This window comes from Mesocricetus auratus, unplaced genomic scaffold (assembly GCF_017639785.1).
Source record: "Mesocricetus auratus isolate SY011 unplaced genomic scaffold, BCM_Maur_2.0 Super-Scaffold_4256, whole genome shotgun sequence".
Lineage (NCBI taxonomy): Eukaryota > Metazoa > Chordata > Mammalia > Rodentia > Cricetidae > Mesocricetus > Mesocricetus auratus.
In genome coordinates, this window is record NW_024429182.1 from 130399801 (window position 1) to 130418178 (window position 18378).

The 18378-nt window shown below is 47.5% G+C and overlaps 1 protein-coding gene across 3 annotated transcripts in view; it reads left to right on the plus strand.

Moving 5' to 3' along the window:
• Lrrk1 (leucine rich repeat kinase 1) overlaps positions 1-18378 on the plus strand; it is a 138452-nt gene that overhangs the window by 53887 nt on the left and 66187 nt on the right. For all 3 annotated transcript variants that reach the window (XM_040730655.1, XM_040730659.1, XM_040730661.1), the window contains 2 exons: positions 1607-1786; positions 2475-2623. In XM_040730655.1, coding sequence (XP_040586589.1) covers positions 1607-1786; positions 2475-2623 — 329 coding nt within the window. The remainder of the gene's footprint in view (positions 1-1606; positions 1787-2474; positions 2624-18378) is intronic.

Here is an 18378-nt window from a genome sequence, read left to right on the forward strand (position 1 = left end):
GGGTACACCAGGCACCAGAGAAGGCCATGGAAGAGGAGTTGGGAGGCGTCCTTTGAAGTCACACGGTCAGGGCCTCTTGGAGAGTGTGAGAGAGCATTCCGGTTTCAGACAAACCGGGATCTTTCTTCTAAACATGTGAGTGTTTTGCCTGTGTGTATATAAACCACCATATGCGTGCCGGGTGCCCATGGAGGCCAGAAGAGAGTGTGGATGCCCTGGAACGGGAGTTACACATATTTGTAAGCTGCCATTTTACAACCGGGAAACCAGCCCCAGGTCCTCTGCAAGAGCAGGCGTGGTTCTTAACCACCGAGCCTTCTCTCCAGCCCCCAGACTAGGATTCAAGCCTTCACTTTGCTACACAGCCCCTGTGGCGCCTCAGCATTTCCAGCCTCTCTGACCTCTGGGCTGGTCTTAAAACGGTGGCCCTGCCTCCTTACCCGGATGCGTCTCCACAGGAGTCAGCAGTGTGGTTCTGCATCTTTTTACCATGGTGTGCTTGTTATAGGTGGACTAGGGACCACGGTTCTCTGTTCTGGCTGGACATAGAGGGAGACAGACAGTCGCCCAACAAGGCCCTGTGTCAGGCGCCTTCCCTGGTGAATCCTAGCCTCCCCCCAAGCTGACCTTGTCTCCACTTCCTGTCAGTCCCTCCTCCTGCCCCAAAAGAGGTCACCCTCTTAGAACAGGTGATAGTCTTTAAGCACTCTGTACCTCTGGAAACGAGACAATGAGGTAATGCCTCGGGGACATGACAGAAGATGAGGTCATTTCCATGGCAACTGCATCCCAAAGATTTTACACCAGTTTGAACTTGAAGATACTGGAATGTCCAGGCCACTCTGTCCCTGTGGCATTCAATTGTATTCAGTGTCACTTTGTCCTGAAATTGGGTGGGTAGCTCTTTCAGGGGTCATTCTCGACCCTGTAGGCAGCAGTTAGATCCTTTGTCAAAGATTTCTTTCAAAGCATTGTTTATGAAAGTAATGTATATGTATGTTACAGGTAATTTGGAGGCACAGAATGGTGTAAACACCCTAGCAGTGTGAGGATATCTCGTAACGAATGAAGAGTTACTGGTTCAGGCACTTGCTTCACGCTACCTGACAACATGTGAAATTAAACTCACATTAAACTCAGTGGGAAGAGCGTTATGCCCGTTTTACTGATGGGTAAACTGAGGCCTTCGAAGGACAAGCAGCTTGTACAGAGTGCCATAGCTAAGGCTGTTTCTGAAGTCCTACTCTCGTGTAATGTGTCTGCTGCCCTACCCTTGTGTGTAATGTGACTCTGGGGCTAACACCAGAGGCGAGGGGAAGGCGTCTAGAGAAACGACAGAGTTCTTTCTGGCCTTCACCACGTGGGCATCTTTAATCGGTCAGGATGACACTGCACCCGGACCTTTCATGCCTACAGGCAGTCTGTGCTAATGTGGAGAAGTGCTGGGTGCGACTCCCGGGGGTAGGAACACCGTCCACTTGGGGAAGCATAGCTGCGGTCAGAACCGGAAAGGCCGCGTTTTATTCACCGCCGATGGGAAGGTGCGTATGGGAAGAGCCCGTGCCATCCACCCAGCGCACTTTCCCTCTGCCCTCTCGCACTCCAGGTCCCTGTAGCCCCCAGCGGCTGCTGAACTGGACGCTGGCCCTGGCTTGCCAGCGAGGGCACTTGGAGGTCGTGAAGCTGCTGGTCCTGACGCACGGGGCTGACCCGGAGAACTACGCGGTCCGGAAGAATGAGTTCCCAGTCATTGTGCGCTTGCCCCTCTATGCCGCCATCAAGTCAGGTGGGTCGCACGCACGCAGCCCTGCCCTGCAAAGTTCCCGCTTCCCAGGCTGGCACTCTGACTCCAGTGGCCTGCGGGGCGGGGGACTTCTGCCCGTCCTTCCGCGCGTGCGCACGTGTGTGTGTGTGTGTGTGTGTTACACATGTGTGCAGCTGTGTGTTACACACGTGTGCAGCTGTGTGTGCGCACGTGTGTGCGGAGGGCCAGAAGACAGCCTCAGCTGTCATTCTGTGGGACAGAGGGTGAGGTATCGCACCTTTGCCGACAATGTCCCTATTCGCCTCAGCTGGCTGGCTATCCAGCCCCAGGGTTTCACACCCCCCCTCCGTTTCTGGGGTTGCGATCCTACTCCGTCATGCTCAGTAACTTTTTCACGCGGGTTCTGGAGATGAACCCTCAGCCAGCACTTCACTGACTTTGCCAGCCCCTAGCCCCGTTCTCAGGATTTTTTCCAAATTGTTGTAGATACGCCACTGGGTGGCAGGGACCCCCTGTGACGAGAGCGGCCTCGTGCGCGGCCTCGTGCGCCGCCCTCGAAGAGCGAAGTCCCACAAACTCTCTCTTCCGGGAACGTGGTGCATCTGGGGGTAGCCGAGAGCCTGCTCTCCCAGCGCCAAGGCCCTGCAAGCAGAGATGACCACTGGGACATCCGGACACCCTGAGCTTTCTCTGTGCTTTTTCCCATCAGGGAATGAAGACATTGCCATCTTCCTGCTTCGGCACGGAGCCTATTTCTGCTCCTACATCCTCCTGGACAGTCCTGACCCCAGCAAGCGTCTGCTCAGGAAGTATTTCATTGAAGCCAGTGCCCTGCCCAGCAGCTCTCCTGGGAAAACGGTGAGTGACATGCCTGCAGGCAGCGTCTGGGACACACAGCCTTGGGGCAGGGCTTTTTTGTTTTTTGTTTTGTTGTTTTTGTTTGTTTGTTTGTTTTGTTTTGTTTCTTGCCATGTTTCTAAACTGGTTAAGAAGGTCATTTTTTTAAATTTTCCCTTAAACTCAGTAAGATCTTAAACTACACAACTAGGATGTTCTTGTACCAAGTGTAAACCCTGGGGTACTATAATGAAATCTATGAGTCTGCTCCTCCTGTAGTACGTAACCTAGCAACCAAGGAAGGATCCCTTTATACACTTCCATAAGAAAAGCTGTGAGGCCATTGTGAGCCAAGACCAGGAGCTGGGCGTGGTGACACAGGAGCTGGGCGTGGTGACACAGGGGCTGGGCCTGGTGACACAGGGGATGGGCGTGGTGACACAGGGGACTGGGTACAGTGACATGAAGGGTTGTGATCCCAACAAGTAGGGAGCAGAGGAAGAAAAGATCTGGAGTCCAAGGTCAGCCTGGGGTTCATGGGACCATGACTGAAAACAGCAAACAAGAAAAAGAAATTACACCATTTACATTACCAGCAAGTTGGTTTTCTTAAAACATCAGTCAACATCTCCTTAAGTCATGCCAAAATGTGCGCTTCAGGGCAAGGTGCCTCAGCCCTTCTCTGGTGGATATGCTCTTGGGTTCACTCTGGGTTCTGGGGTTACCTCTTCCTATACGGCTTCGCTTGCTAGGGAGTGCTAGCTTACGGAGGTACCAGCGCCTGAAGTGTGTTACTCTGCGGTCACCGCTGCCCACGGCGTGTGAGCCTCTTGTCCAGCACTGGATATCCCGCCCAAGACCTCCTCATTTTCCCTGGCCAGTCCAAGGAACACAGCTATCAAGGGTTTTCATTTCCAGGTTTTATTAATAATACTATAAATTTTCTCACGTCTTCATAAGCTATTTACGTCCTCGTCACACGAGCTGCCTGCTGCTGTTTACTGATTGCTTTTCTGAAGCATTCGTTAGCTTTTCGTTTTCACATTGGAAATCTCTCACGTATTAGCGATTTCGCGCCTTTGTGAGCCCCATGAGTGCCAGTCTTTCCCCAATCCATTGTTTTCTTTTCCCGTTTCGCTTGCACTGACACAGATGTGAGAACACATTGCCCCAGAAGTTTCCATCCTCCTTCATTGGTTCTGCGGGGTCTGCGGTGCACAGAGGGGAATTTCCAGCAGGTTTTATGTAAATTCTTGGCTGGAGACTCTTACAGTATTTTTATCCATTAGTTCTTACATTGCACATTTTGGTTTCTCTGCTATTCATCTGTGTGTGTTAGGTGAGGGGAGGGTGGTCAGCTCTCATCTTTAGGTGGATAGCCAGTTAACTCAGCAGAGTTTCCAGGAGAAGGCTGCTGGGTTGTGGTGAGTTTGTTTGCAGTCCCCAACTGGGTGGGAACATCTTCAGTTTGAGGCAAGTCTGGGTAACCTAGCAAGACCCTGGCTCAAATACAAACTAAACTAAACTAATGAAAATGGAGCTCCCTCCCTCCTCTAGGTTAAAATGTCACGGCTGGCATTTTCATATAGATACCGGTATGTGTTTGGGGTTTCTGAGTACTGGCTGGTATTCGGGGACCAGCCCTTCCTGGCAAAGCCTTGTTTGAATGCAGGTGCCTCGTTTAACCCTTGCAATCGAATAATACAAGCTTTGCGCTCCTTTGTTTTTTCCAAAGCTAATTATACACATTCTAGCCTGTGCAGATTCATCATGTCAAATAAACGCTTAGCTGTGTTCACACATCTGTCGCCTCCTTCAGTGGCCGCACTGACCGCATACCCTTTGCATCCGTCTGGAGTTCTCAGATCAGCCTATTCATGCATCTTTACCTACAGTGTTTTTTTTTGTTGTTGTTGTTGTTTTGTTTTTTTGTTTTTTTGAGACAGGGTTAGTCTGTGGCTTTGGAGGCTGTCCTGGAACTCACTCTGTAGACCAGGCTGGTCATTTTTTAGTTCCTCCCTAAAGGTCTCGGATTTCTCTTGCTGATTTGTGATCTTTTTATTGCTTTGACAATATCTAAATGGGATGTGCATTTTCCATGTTGTTTTGGGAAGGGTTGTGGAAGAACTTTGGAACTTGGGAGGAAAAGCCATTGAATATTCAAAGCTTGGTGAGCTGTTCTACTAGAGCTTGGAAGGTAAGAATATTGAGAGAAATGCAGAGGCTGAAGGCGTGAAGTTCCAAAGTGCAGTTTGAAAGTCACTTAAAGACTCAGTTGGGGCCACTGAATATTTTGAAATAATAATCTGTGATTCTGGTCAGCTAGGACTGAAGAGTCATCTGTAATGAACCAAAAACCAGCACCATGGAAGCAAAACCTTTGCTTTACTAGGACAATTGATGCTGGTTAGCTGGGGATGAAAAATTAGAAGTGATTAAGAGACATCATTGAGGTGAAATCTTGGGAGTGTTTCCTCAGAGTCAGAACACAAAAGTTGTATTCCAGAGACAGCCAAGCTTATACCTCGTGCTGACAGCCACGCTTGGTCATGTGTAAGAGTCGCCCAGGTGGTACTCATTTTGAGATCATGAAGGGTTCGTGGAGAGAAGGTGAGGCTTGGCATTGTGTGGCAGGGCTGGAGTCCCTGGAGAGAGCCCAAGAGAGGCTATTGATGTAAGTGCAGTCCAGTTGCAGCAAGAGATCCCAGCATTTTGGAGATGCCAGTACATAGGACAGCTGCCAAAAAGAGTAGCAATAATTGAGTGGAGCCAGCCTGAGCTTAGGAGATGACAGTCTGGTGTGCTGCAGAGGGCAGAGCCAGAGAAGTGACCCAGACCCTTTGGGGAGTCCTGAAGATGGTGAGTGCATCCCAGACACTGGACACCAGGTTATTTACACAGCTGGAGTTTGTTCAGATCGTGACCGTGCCCTGGTTCTTTCCTCTTGAAGGAAGAAAGTATTTAATTTACTTTTTATTTTATAGACTCCCACAGTTGTAGACTTTGGATTTTAAAAGAGACTTTGGGTTTTTTTAAGAGCCTGAATTTTTAAGTGTTTTAATTTTTAAAGAGCGCAGAACTTTTAAACTTTGGAATGTTTATATTGTAATGCTAACATTAATGTGTAATTTGGGGAATGAACAAGAAGGAAAGGTTATAGTTTAACGGTGATATGTTTGTGTCAAGCTGACAAGGGGTCAGTTCTAGTTGTTCATCAGTTTGACACAACCTATAGTCAAAAGAGAGGAGAAAACCTCAACTGAGAAAATTCCTTCATAAGCCTGGGCTGTAAGCAGACAGCCTGTTGAGCATTTTCTTAATTAGTGATTGATGAGGGATGGTGGTCCTGGGTTCTATAAGAAAGCGGCTGAGCAAACAAGCCAGTCAGCAGCACCCTCCATGGCCTCTGCATCAGCTCCTGCCTCCATGTGTCTGCCCTGACTTCCTGTCTTGACTTCCTTCCCTGGCAGACTATGATGTAGAAGAATAAGCCAAATAAGCCCTTGTGATGTCCCCAACTTGCTTTTGGTCGTGGTGTTTTACCACAGCAACAGCAATCCTGACCAAGACAGCCTGCTTTAGTCCTATGGATGTCTCTCTCCTGGAAATGGAGCCTGAAGCCTCCTCACAGGGCCGCATCATACTCTTATTTTCATCAACCTTGAATACGTTTGCTGAGCCTTCTTTTAGATTTATGTTTAACTGTGGGTGTGGGTGTGTGTCTGTGTGGTGTGTCTCTGTGTTTATGTGTAGTGTGTCTGTGTGTGTGTGCATGCCCACAGAGGACAGAAATGTTGGGTTCTTTTGGAGCTGAAGTTACAGGAGGTTGTGGGCTATCTAGTTTGGATGAGTGAAGCTGTGAGAGCCAGACTCACTCAAAGCCCCTGAGCCGCCTCCCCAGCCCCAGATCCTGAGACTTTATTTGCTGGTCTTCTGGAACAGCATTCAGTGTTAAGCTCGTGTGTGTGTGTGTGTGTGTGTCTGTGTGTGTGTGTGTGTGTGTGTCTGTGTGTGTGTGTGTCTGTGTGTGTCTGTGTCTGTGTCTGTGTCTGTGTCTGTGTGTTCTGGAATAAGTGTCTCCCAGTTCACATTTGCATGGGATCTCCCTAGCGGGTTATTCTTTCTATCTCTTTTACTACATTTATTGCTACTTTATTTTCACTGTCCTCTTATTCTTACTGGTTTCCTTGTTCCTAATGAAGATTGATATCCACACTTACGGACCTCATTACCTCTCTATAAACCTTGTTGGCGTTATCCACCATAAAACAGGGAGATATGTAGTGCCCCCACGGAGGAGAACATGTGCTCAGCACAGGACTTGGCATGCTGTACACACTCAAAGGGTTACTTGTTGCTGTTCTCTTCATGCTGCAAAAGGAAATGGCGATCCTCTAACTCTGCATTCGTGTAGTAAACTGGCTATTTTTCCATTTTTTTTTTTTTTTTGGTTTTTTCGAGACAGGGTTTCTCTGTATTGTTTTGGAGCCTGTCCTGGAACTCACTCGGTAGACCAGGCTGGTCTCGAACTCACAGTGATCCGCCTGTCTCTGCCTCCCAAGTGCTGGGATTAAAGGCGTGCGCCACCAACGCCCGGCTTTTTCCGTTCTTTCTTATCATATTAATGCAGCACAATGTGAGACTGTCCTGCGGGGAGTGCAGTGAATCTTCCAAGTGGGAATATTAATGTCCAAAGACATGGTTAGCAGCCCTCTTGCTGGCCAGAAATGAGACAGTGCTGCTGCCCAGACCAGAGCCCACATCTCCTGCAGGCGTGGCTCTCCCCAGATCTCTCTCAGTTCCTGAAGCAGGTCACACAGGTCTCATGATAGCGAGTGGCTCTCACTTTCCAGTGCTGGAATGCCCCAGGGTTTCAAATGCTCCACATTCTAACTGTGCCCCCCACTGACCAAGCCACACTTTGGGGGCAGGGCCTAGCCTCGGAAGCTTTAAACTCTCCCAGGTGTACCCCAGACATTGACAGCCAGTGGCTTTGGTTTTCTCCATATAACATTGAAATAGAGAAAGCCAGAGACCTCCAATCCCTTCTGCAAGGTGTCCCCCGCGTCACGTGCCAAGGCTAGCCTCGGGCATGGATGCGATGAGCGCATCTTTATGAAAAAGACAAAGGACAAAAGGCCACAATGCTTTTCCCTCTCCTGAGTTCTCCTACTCACATCAGAAGAGGAAATTAAATCATAGCACACACAGCCTGACTCATTCCAGCTCCCGGGCTTCCCCAGAGTAGGTATTATTTTTGTGATTCAAGTGAATCTCAAAGGCAAATGCCCTGGAGTGGGTGTATCGGGCTGTCTTGTCATCTCTGACCTGCAAGGGGACACTGCTTCTGTGCTGCCACCAAAGAGCAGAGAAGGGTGATGGCCCAGGAGGTCCAGGTAAGCTCCACTGCTTTCTGGGTATCCTGTGGGACCGAGCTGAGCTGGTGTTGCTGCTGTTGTCACTGCTGCCACCGTCCTTCCAAATATTGAGCTCCAAATAATGAGCCATTAAAAGAGCACTTTGCACATAAGACACGTTGCCTGAAAATGCCCTGGCTGTGTTGCCGTTCACAACAGTAACTTCTGTGAAGTGGCCATCATCAGAAAAGATACGGGTGATGGAGGTCACCTCCTGTGACATTTTTAGGGTGGCCATCTTGTTTTGTGTGTGGTGCCTGCTTCCCCCACTGGCTTATGCGGTTTGGGGTTTGTTTTGGGAAACAGGGTTTCACCGTGTAGCCCAAGCTGGCTTTGAACTTGCAACTCTCCCACCTCAGTGTCCCGAGTGCTGAGACTGCACAAGTGCACCTTAGTGGGTTTGTTTTTTCTGGTATATTTGGGCAGGCTCTCATATAACCCAGGCTGGCCGTAAACTTGCAGCAAGTTGAGGGTGGCCTTGAACTCCTGCTCATCCTGCCTCTGCCTCCTACGTGCTGGGGTGGCAAGCATTCACTGCCACGCCCATCTTTGGTGGGTACTGTTTTGATGTCATTTCCGCTTTTCAAACAACAGAAGTGAAGCCAAGTGAGACCTGGCAACACCATTTCCCTGGTCCTTGGTGTCCATCTTACACTTTCAGATTCTTGCCCACCGAGAGCCGGGTTCTTGGTGGACAACTGAACAGCATTGCACTGTATTACAGTGAAAAATAGCCTGTTGCTGTGACACCTAAACAGAGAACTCAGAAACACCTGGAAAAGCTTAGCCAGGTTCTGGAACCTTAGCCCTCATCCTGGTGCAGCTGTCAGGGCCAGGCCAGAGGGCTTGCTGCGCAGTTTTAAGGGCTGGAAATAAACAAGGAATGAAATTAATTTTGAAAGAGCTCAGTGGGGAAATCGTTTCCTCTTTCACATCCCTCAGTGAGGTAAAGATAGAGGGCCATTTAGATTTTGCCATTCATAGTCATCTGTGGATTGGTCCCAGTTTATCTAATTTAACCATGGATGACTACCCCTCCCCGCACCCAGCCTGTCTCCAGGCTGGAGCTACAGCAGGTTGTCAGTGCTGAAGCAGCTCTTCACCATGTGATCCAGGTGGGCATTTTGTTTTGTTCTGTTCTGTTTTAAGTCTGCAAACTACACAGGGAGTCCTGGGCTCCTACTGGGTCTGAGGGGACTGCCAATTGCCCCGGCTGAGTAGGGGCTGGAAACTCTCCCCTCCCCCCCCAAGGATAGCTAAGGCCTTTGGGAAGCACGCTCCTCCTAGGTAAGACTTGGGGCAAAGATTTTCTTCAAGAATTATATGTAACTGGAATTCAGGGCATTTGTGTGCACATTTCTGCCATCTTAATTCCTTGAACCCCTGAGTGGCTGAAGGTCCTGCTTCCTGTGGAAGGTGGAAGTAGCATTTCCCAGAATCCTCCTCATATCCTAGTCCCACCTATCTTGCTGCCCCATTGGCCAACAGTATTTTATTCATCAACCAATAAGGTAAACGCATATACAGAAGAGCTTTCACCATCACACACACACACACACACACACACACACACACACACACACACACGGCATAGCATATTTAGGGCTTGGTGTTAGTTACAGTTCAAGCATCCCCTGGGGTCTCAGGGTGTCTCCCCATGGCCAAGACAGGACCACTATGGTCTACACAGGCATTATTTCCTCTGCTCTTCCAGACTAACTCTTTCCAGTTGGTGTTCATCCTGTCCTGTCCTGTGAGACATAATACAAATGGAGCCGTCCTATACAGCAAGGCCTCTTAAAGAGTTTTCCCAAACACAGCCTCTTTCAGCCCAACAAACTGTTACAGGTGCACAGCTGTATAAGACAGGTATACAAACCAAACATTTACTGGTAATAAATCATAAACAGTTTTATTTCAAAACCACTCCTTGTTACATATAATTTACCGGTTACTAGTGATGTGAGCTAATTTGCATATTAATGAGGTGAAAGTTCTTCATTTGTACATGAAGGATTAAGTCTCAGCTGAGTATTTGATGCTGTGGGACTAAGCATCATGGGTATCATTCAGAAGTGGTGACACTTGGATTTTATATGTCACAAAGACCACATCCCATAAATATGTCCTATAAGGTGGCAGAAGTATGATTAGGGCCATCTCAGAAAGAGCTAGAAATTCTGTCATAATGCCCAGCTGAAGTTCATTGAATGTTTGAGGTTTTTTATTATTTATTTTTATTTTATGGGCATTGGTGTTTTGTCTGCATGAGTATCTATGTGAGGATGTTGAGTTCCCTAGAACTGAAGTTACAGACAGTTGTAAGCCACCATGTGGGTGCTGGGAATTGAACTCTGGTCCCCTCTCTCCAGCCTTGAATGGTTGTTTGTCAGAAAATCAAACTCCAGTTTCTAAAATCCCACATTCTGGCACAGTACAGTCTACAGGCATTCTTATTATGCGAACATGAGAAATGACAGTGGGGAACTGTTGGAGGTTTCTGTTCTCCCTAATTAAGCTGTGATCTCTGTGAAATTTGTGTACGTAGTAAAAAAGCATTGCATTTCATAATACCGTTAGTCCGCTCTCCAGGCTGAGACGTCTCGGGAGCATCTGTGGTGTGCTGGGACAGCATTCCATGCAAACTGCCCGTGCTGCGTGCTGCCACCTGAGGCTGTAGTGAAACCACGTGACACCACACAGCCGAGCCCTGGTTGCTCTGCTGGAAACAGCTCAGGTTCAAAACGCGTTCTATTTGGGGCTGCGTTTTCTGTCATTACACATTCAGAAGCCCTTTACTATTGTCAAAGGTTTGTGATCCCCCTCCCCCGGCCCCCCCATGTTCAGTGTCATGGCCCCATATGGGGTCACAAGTCATAGTTTAAGAAGCTTGGGTATAAAGCGGTAGCTATAAAAGTTACTCACATTTAGTTAAAAGCAAAGAAAACGATTGATATACCAGGCATGCAGAAAACTGTTACTTGCTTGTACGTGGAGAACTTGAAAATACTAAAAGGAAGAATAAGAAAGTGAGTTGGAGGCATTACAAATGTTGGAACTGTTGAGGGTAGCCCAGCGGTTTCAATAAATCACAGTGCAAGTGGACAGCAGACAGGCTAGAACTAAGCTTGGGAAACTCATCGGAATTATCTGACATCCATCCATCTCATAAATATTGAAAAGCACACATCAATTATATTTTTAAAAAGCAAGATGGTTGGCATTTCCAAATGCTAAAAGCATACTTCCAAATATAAAGACATATGATTGGAAATAATATGGATGCATTTAAATAGTAAGATTATTTATGATAAAAGGCATTTTAAAAATAAGCCGGCGGGGGTCGCATCTAAGTCTCACCTAATTGGGAGGCTGGGGAGGGAGAATTGAGCCCAGGAGTTCCAGAACAGTCTAGGCAACATAGATAGACACCTGCTCAACAAAACAAAGGAATAGCAAGCAAACTGACAGAAATTTAAATTCAAAATTGATCATTACTCTCTATGACTGATACCTTCTCATCAATTAGGATTAATTTAATATAATTCAGCTATGTACCAAGCATGTTCAGGATCTATACTGAATGGCAACCAAGGGGTTCTATCGCCAGGGTGGAAAAGGAGAGCTGGTGAAACGGAGCCAGGCTTTCCAGGTCGCATCTAGCTTACGGCTTGACTTACGGATGCTCTGTGATCTCTTCCTTCACAAAATGAACTGTGCTTGTCAGTGTCTTGGTTACCACCACGCTGGGTTTCTGGAGAGACATGACTTGGCCTTGGAATTGAAATAGTTGAGTTTCGATTAAATCGTGTTATACTTTAAAGATGTTATAGCAGTTTTTACGTCCATGTACACACATGCAGTTGGCCTGGAATTTTGATGGCTCTTACAGAATTCCTAGCTTTGCCTGATGAAATGAAATGAGCAACCATATTAAGGAACCATTTACACAACATGGGGGCTGTTTGTTCTCTGAACTTTCACTTGATAACAATTTATATTTTATTAGGACCTTTGGGAATGGCTCTCTAGTTATCTCCCTTGGGTACATCAGCATTTCACGTCACTTCTATCGTGTCACTTCGGGATTTTTGTTTTTTTTTAAGTCCTTTCTTTTTAAGTATGGTCCGGCTTGCTAGCCCTGGCTAACAACAAAATCTCCCTTATTTATTTGTTTGTTTGTTTTTGTTTTGTTTTGAGACAAGGTTTCTCTGAGGCTTTGGAGCCTGTCCTGGAACTTGCTTTGTAGACTGGCACTTGATACCCACTTATTCTCAGAACTTTCACCAGCTGCCCGCCGCCAAAGACGCGTCACCGCCCAAAGTTGAGAATGACACTGACGAAGGGTGTGTTTAGAAGTGTTTAGAAGGCAGTTCCACGTGGCCACTTAGCGAAGCGGTGATACAAGGCTCCCCCTTGAGTCTCTGGTCTCCCACGCCATGAGCTTTTGCCCAGGTTTGTAGTACTTGACCTGACTCCCCCACGGAGCCAGCCTCAGATCCCATCAGGAAGGGAGTGTGCTTGTTTTTAAGCTTATCAATGGCCATCAGCTTCGTTGGTTTCTGAGAGATCCTCAGCTTGATTTTCCTGGTCAAGCTCTTGTTTTCCCTTCCTCTTTGTTTTTAGTTTAGCCTGCCTTTGCGCTTCTGTGTTCTTCCATCTCCCGGGGCTGAGTGAGCACAGAACATTGCGGTGTTTCTCTGTGTGTTCTCTACTCGTTGGGATGCTTTCTTTGCCCTAAATTCCTATACTGCTGTTGTGTGTGGGATTTTCCTCTCCTCTCCACACACTATTTGGGGGGGGGGACACTGCGGTATCCAAATAGTTGGGCACGGTTTAACCCTCTTCTCCTGACTCATCGTTGCTTTACTTTGCCTTTGTCTGACGTGAGCTGTGCATCAGGGGAAGGGATGAGCGGTAAGCGAGCCTTTCCAAGTTCCTTTCCCTTTGGATTTCAGAGTTTACCAATAGATGAGAAGGTTCCTGTGTGAAACATAACCCATTCTCTGGCCTCTGCTCTCTGGTGCTCTCCCTCTATCACGTGATGTATAGCTTTGTAACTCCTCATTGGTTCCATGCACATTTCATCTTTCATGGTCTACTGTCATTTTTTTCCTGCACTTTCATTGAGTCTCTGTTACTCTTTTGTCCTGTGTTGGGCCATACAGAGTTAACATCATTGCAATAATTTGTCTTGAATCATCACCTGTCACTCTGACATCCTAGGAACCTTTGGATGAATGCCAGCTTTTCCATAAGCCCCATAAGCTTGCAGGTGTAGGAGAGAGGAAATGGTATCAAACACTACGCATATAAATTGCAGTCCCGAGTCTGTTACAGGACTACGTCACCTCTGGAGTTCTTTCTGTGCAGATTGCACCAACATTGCAGGGATGCTGTAAATGATTAGGTGAAAGTGCTCCGTGGGCACTGCAAGGAGCTGGTGAACAGTGCTTCATCTAATCATTAGTCCTGAGTGTGCTTGCTTGCATTAGTCAGGACTCCTAAGATAGCAGATCCATTAGGATGAATGGACAGATTATAGGTGAAAAAGAATGGATAGATGGATATGGATGATATATAAATGATAATGATGGATGGGTGGGTGGATGGATGGGTGGGTGGGTAGGTGGGTGGATGGATGGATGGACAGACAGAGGGACAGATAGATAGATAGATAGATAGATAGATAGATAGATAGATAGATAGATAGATGGTAGACAGACATAATAGAGACAGATGATGGATGGATGATAGACAGACATGATAGAGAGACAGATGATAGATAGATAGATAGATAGATAGATAGATAGATAGATAGATGATAGATAGATAGACAGACTGATAGATGAATGGATGGACATGGATAAATGATAGACAGACAGACAGATGATTGATAGAGGGATGGATGGATGGATGAACAGATGGTGGATGGATGAATGGACAGGAAATGAATAGATGAGAGGGCCTCACTAGGGAGCTTGCCTCGTGTAACTGTGGAGACTGAAGAACCCCTTGATCCTTTCTTCAAACTGGAGGGCATGGATGCTGATGGCATAGCTGAGTCTAGCGGAAAGGCCTGGGAACCCAGAGAACCACGGGAGTAAAGGGCTAGAGGCTCCCAGGCTTGGATTTCTGCTGTCAGAGGACGCGAGGAATGTCACAGGCTGAAGCAGACAAAGAAAGTGACTTCTGTCTTAGTCCCTGACTGACAGAATGACACCTGGCCACACTGGGGCAGATGCTCTGCTCCCACTCATCTCCCTCGGGCCCTCAGACACAACCAGGCATGCTCTACCCGGTTTCTATGGATTCCTCCATCGAGTCCATGCCTGACATTAACCACCACAGTAACTTACAAGAACAGTTGGAGTCAGTCTTTTCAATATACCGCTAACCTTGGACTTGTGAGTTATTTTTGTATTTAACATTTTTCAATTATTTGGTTTCTATGGTAATGCTTCCTCTACTTTATATGGTATTTGCAGCTGAGTACTATTACATCTGACATTTACAACATAGTTTAGTGGGTGTCCTTTCTTCAGAATGGATTAATTTTTCTCTCAGTCATTCAATTAATGGAGTAGTCCCTTTCATGATTAGGAGGAGCCCTTTTAATGTCTACCTTCCCTGCTCTCTGGAGCAGATATTCCTTTTTGAACTTTTCTTGTACACCACAGGTTCTCACAGGCTCTCCCCAGACTGGGTGGCCAACCTTACATCATTTTCTTTACCTGGCAAACTTGCTTTCTCACTACTCTCTCAACCGGTGTCCTTTGGTTTTTCAAAATTGATTTCTTCCTTTTGCTTCCCACAAAGGTGTCACTTATGGTCTTTTCTAAAATATTTTATTGCATTTGCGTGCGTGCGTGCATGTGTGCATGTGTGTACATGTGTGTGCATGTGTATGCATGTGTATGTACATGTGTGTGCGTGTGTACGTGTGTGTGCCTCTGTGTGTGTGTGTGTGTGTGTGTGTGTGCATTCACCACAGTACACGTGGAGGTCAAAGGACAACTTGTGGGAATTGGTTCTCTCCTCCTGCCATGTGTGTCCTGGGAATGGAACTTAATCATTGGTGTCTGTTAATGGAATGGATTCTTAGGTTTGATTCCCTATCATTAGTTACATTTCCTTTACTATAACAGGATATCCAAGAGAAGTCGACTTATATGAAAGGAAGCTTTGTTTTGGCTCAAGGTTTCAGGCCCTGGTCCGCTGACCCCGTTGCTTTGGCACCACAGTGAGAGAGTACAGCAGGGAAAGCCGTTTGATTCCTGGCTGGAAATTGATGGAAAGAGACCGGAAGAGGCAGGACTGGGTCCAGACATCCTCCTTAAGGGAATGCCCTGATGAGCAGAAGACTTTCCACCAAGTTCCACTTCCTGGTCTCCCCCACCCCCCAGTAGCATGCTGGAGACAGGACCTTTGTCACTAGACCTCAAGGCTGTTCCAGATCTGAACCGCAGTGCCTTCTGGCTCTGCCTGACTGGTTATAGGTTGCCGTTTTCCTGGGACTTTCTAACAAGTCACCCAACCATAGACTGAAATAGGGTTCCTCTCATCATTGTGAAGGCCCAAAGGCCCACAGCAAAGAGAAGCTTTCTTCAGACATCATGTGAGAACCTGTGCCCATCACAGAAAGTCCAAGGGTTACTGTGGGCAAAGAACAAACTCGCAATCCTAGGTAGAGCGTTCTGTGTGTTCCCCCATTTTACCGTGTGTGCCTTGAGCAAACAAACCTCTGCTGATTGCCTCTCGAGGTGCGTTATGTCCCGATGCACTGAGCGGTGGTCTGTCTCCTCAAGGGGTTTATAGTCTCTAGGGCTAGAGTCCAGACTCAGCTGAGAGCCCAACGAGAATACCAACATGAACAGTGGTAACTTGGGAGGCAGGGCTAGGAATTCTGCCCTGAGGGACAGCAGAGTCCCAGTAAGGAACAAACACCAAGGGTGTACTCTACCCGGTGACTCCCCACCCCACCAAGCCAGTCTGAAACCAAGTCCTTTTCCATGTCTGTCCTGGACTTGTTCTCTGGCCTCTGCCACTGGAGGTTCAACACTAAGCTAAAAACCATTGGAGACTTCCGTCCTTCTTTGAATATTTTTTTCTTTAGCCAGTAGAGTTGCCGTAGGACCGCCTAGATGACTCAGTGGGCCAAGGTGCTTGCCTCAAAGCCTAGCAGCTTGGCTTCCATCTTCAGGACCACGTGGTGGGAAGAGAGAACCAATCCCTTCAAGTTGTCCTCTGACCTCCACATGTGTGCCGTGGTGCTCATGCTCACATAGATGTGCACAGCATACACAAAATAAATAAAATACAATAAAAGTATTTGGGGGTAAATATACCTCCATAGCCAGTGGCTTCTAGAACATTTCAAGTCAGATAATGCCCCTGGGCTACGGCCTCCCTCTCCAGATCAGGAGGACTGTCTCTATAACACTCTCTACCAATGCCCCCAAATAAACACAACCCTTAAAAAATTTATTTTATGTATTATTATTAATGTGTGTATGTGCACAATGGTGTTGTGCAATGGTTTGTGTACAGTACTTTTGTGTGACATACATGTGGAGATCTGAGGACACCTTTTGGGAATCAGTAGATGGAGCCATTTGATTCATGACTGGGAACTGAAAAGAAGGGAATGGGACTTGCATCACAATATCTTCCCCCAGGGCATATCCCAGTGGCCAGAAGACTTCCTGCAGAGAGACTTGGCAGTTCTCTCCTTCCATCTCTACTTGGGTTCCTGGGAATCAAACTCGGGTCTCCAGACTTGCATGGCAAGCACTTTTATCCACTGAGCATCTCACTAACCTCCCACCCCGAGTCCCCACCACCACCTTGGAAAACAACTTTCCAAACCATCACTTGGAGCCTCTGCGGGGAGGCGGAGCTTCCTCTGGGCTCCCCTTCATTTGGCCAGCATTTGAAAGGCTTGGAGACAAACACCAGGACATTTTCCATCTGTGTCCCTGGTGCGTGTGGCTTGACCGCTGAGCTGTGGAGCAGTCCAGTGCCAGCTGCCCTTGATCTCTTGGTTCAGCACTCTGGGACAGGGTTATGCAACGGGCTTGGCTGTGCTCCCCAGGAGCCTGGTTTGTGGTGATTCTGCCCAGACCGACACAAACAAGCAACCAGCACTGTGGGCTTGCTGGACCTGTCTCTGTCAAGTGCATGGATGTCATTGTCATTGTGTGTTTTTGTCCCCTCTCTCTGCCACCTATGAACCCTTAAGTACCCTGGGTGCCTGTGTACCAGAAACAATAATAAAACATGTTAATCTAAATCTTCATTGTAACCCAAGACCAGGTGAAGGCTTCCATGTCTGTCTACAACATGCCCTTCTCACTCAGCTTGCATTGCTCTTCCAGTATGCCGTGTAGCAGGCTTTCTTTTGGGCCACCAACCAGCTCCCAGGTCATGACATGGAGACTTACTATTAGTTATGAATGCTCGGCCTTATCTTACGCTTGCCCCACTAGCTCTTATAACTTAAATTAATATGTTTCTCTTCATCTGTATTTTGCCTCAGGTCCTATTACCTTTCCTTCATTCTGTATGTCCTACTCCATGTCTGTCTGTCTGGTGGCCCCGGGCATCTCCCTGTCTTTCTCCTTTGTTCTCTTCCCTAGAGCCTAGATTTCTCTTCCCACTCACTCGCTCCGCCCACCAGCCCTGCCTGTCCCTCTCCTGCCTAGCTACTGCCATTCAGCTGTTTATTAGACCAATCGGGTGCCTTAGGCAGGCAAGGTGAAACAGCAACACATCTTTACATAGTTAAACAAATGCAGCTTAAACAAAAGCAACACGTCTTTGCACAGTTAAAGTAATATTCCACGGCAGTGTGGTCCTACCTTCAGACTTCTTTTACTACTTCTCCCTGGCCGTAGCTTATCAGATGTCAGCTCTGAGGAAACGTGAGGTGGTGGGGCCTAGAAAGAGCTGGAAGAACTGGCGGCAACAATTACGTCCCCCTCTCCTTTGGGTCTAATGAAGTCAGTGATACACCCTGCACTTCTCTATGCGGGTGATTTTCTTCTAATAGAATGAATGGTCACTGTGAATCGAGCACAGTTTTCCATACAAGCATCCTTTCTCTGCTAAGTGGGCTCATGATTCACTCATGAGTCCATGAGGGTCAAGAATCCTAACCTAAGGGAGCCAGAGGCTTACAAATGCACGCACACATGTCCTGTGTGTGTGTGTGTGTGTGTGTGTGTGTGTGTGTGTGTGTGTGTGTGTGCATGCGCACAGAGAGAGAGAGGGGGTGAGGGAGAGAGGGGGAGGGAGAGAGGGGGGAGAGGGGTGAGGGAGAGGGATAGGGAGAGGGAGAGGGAGAGGGAGAGGGAGAGC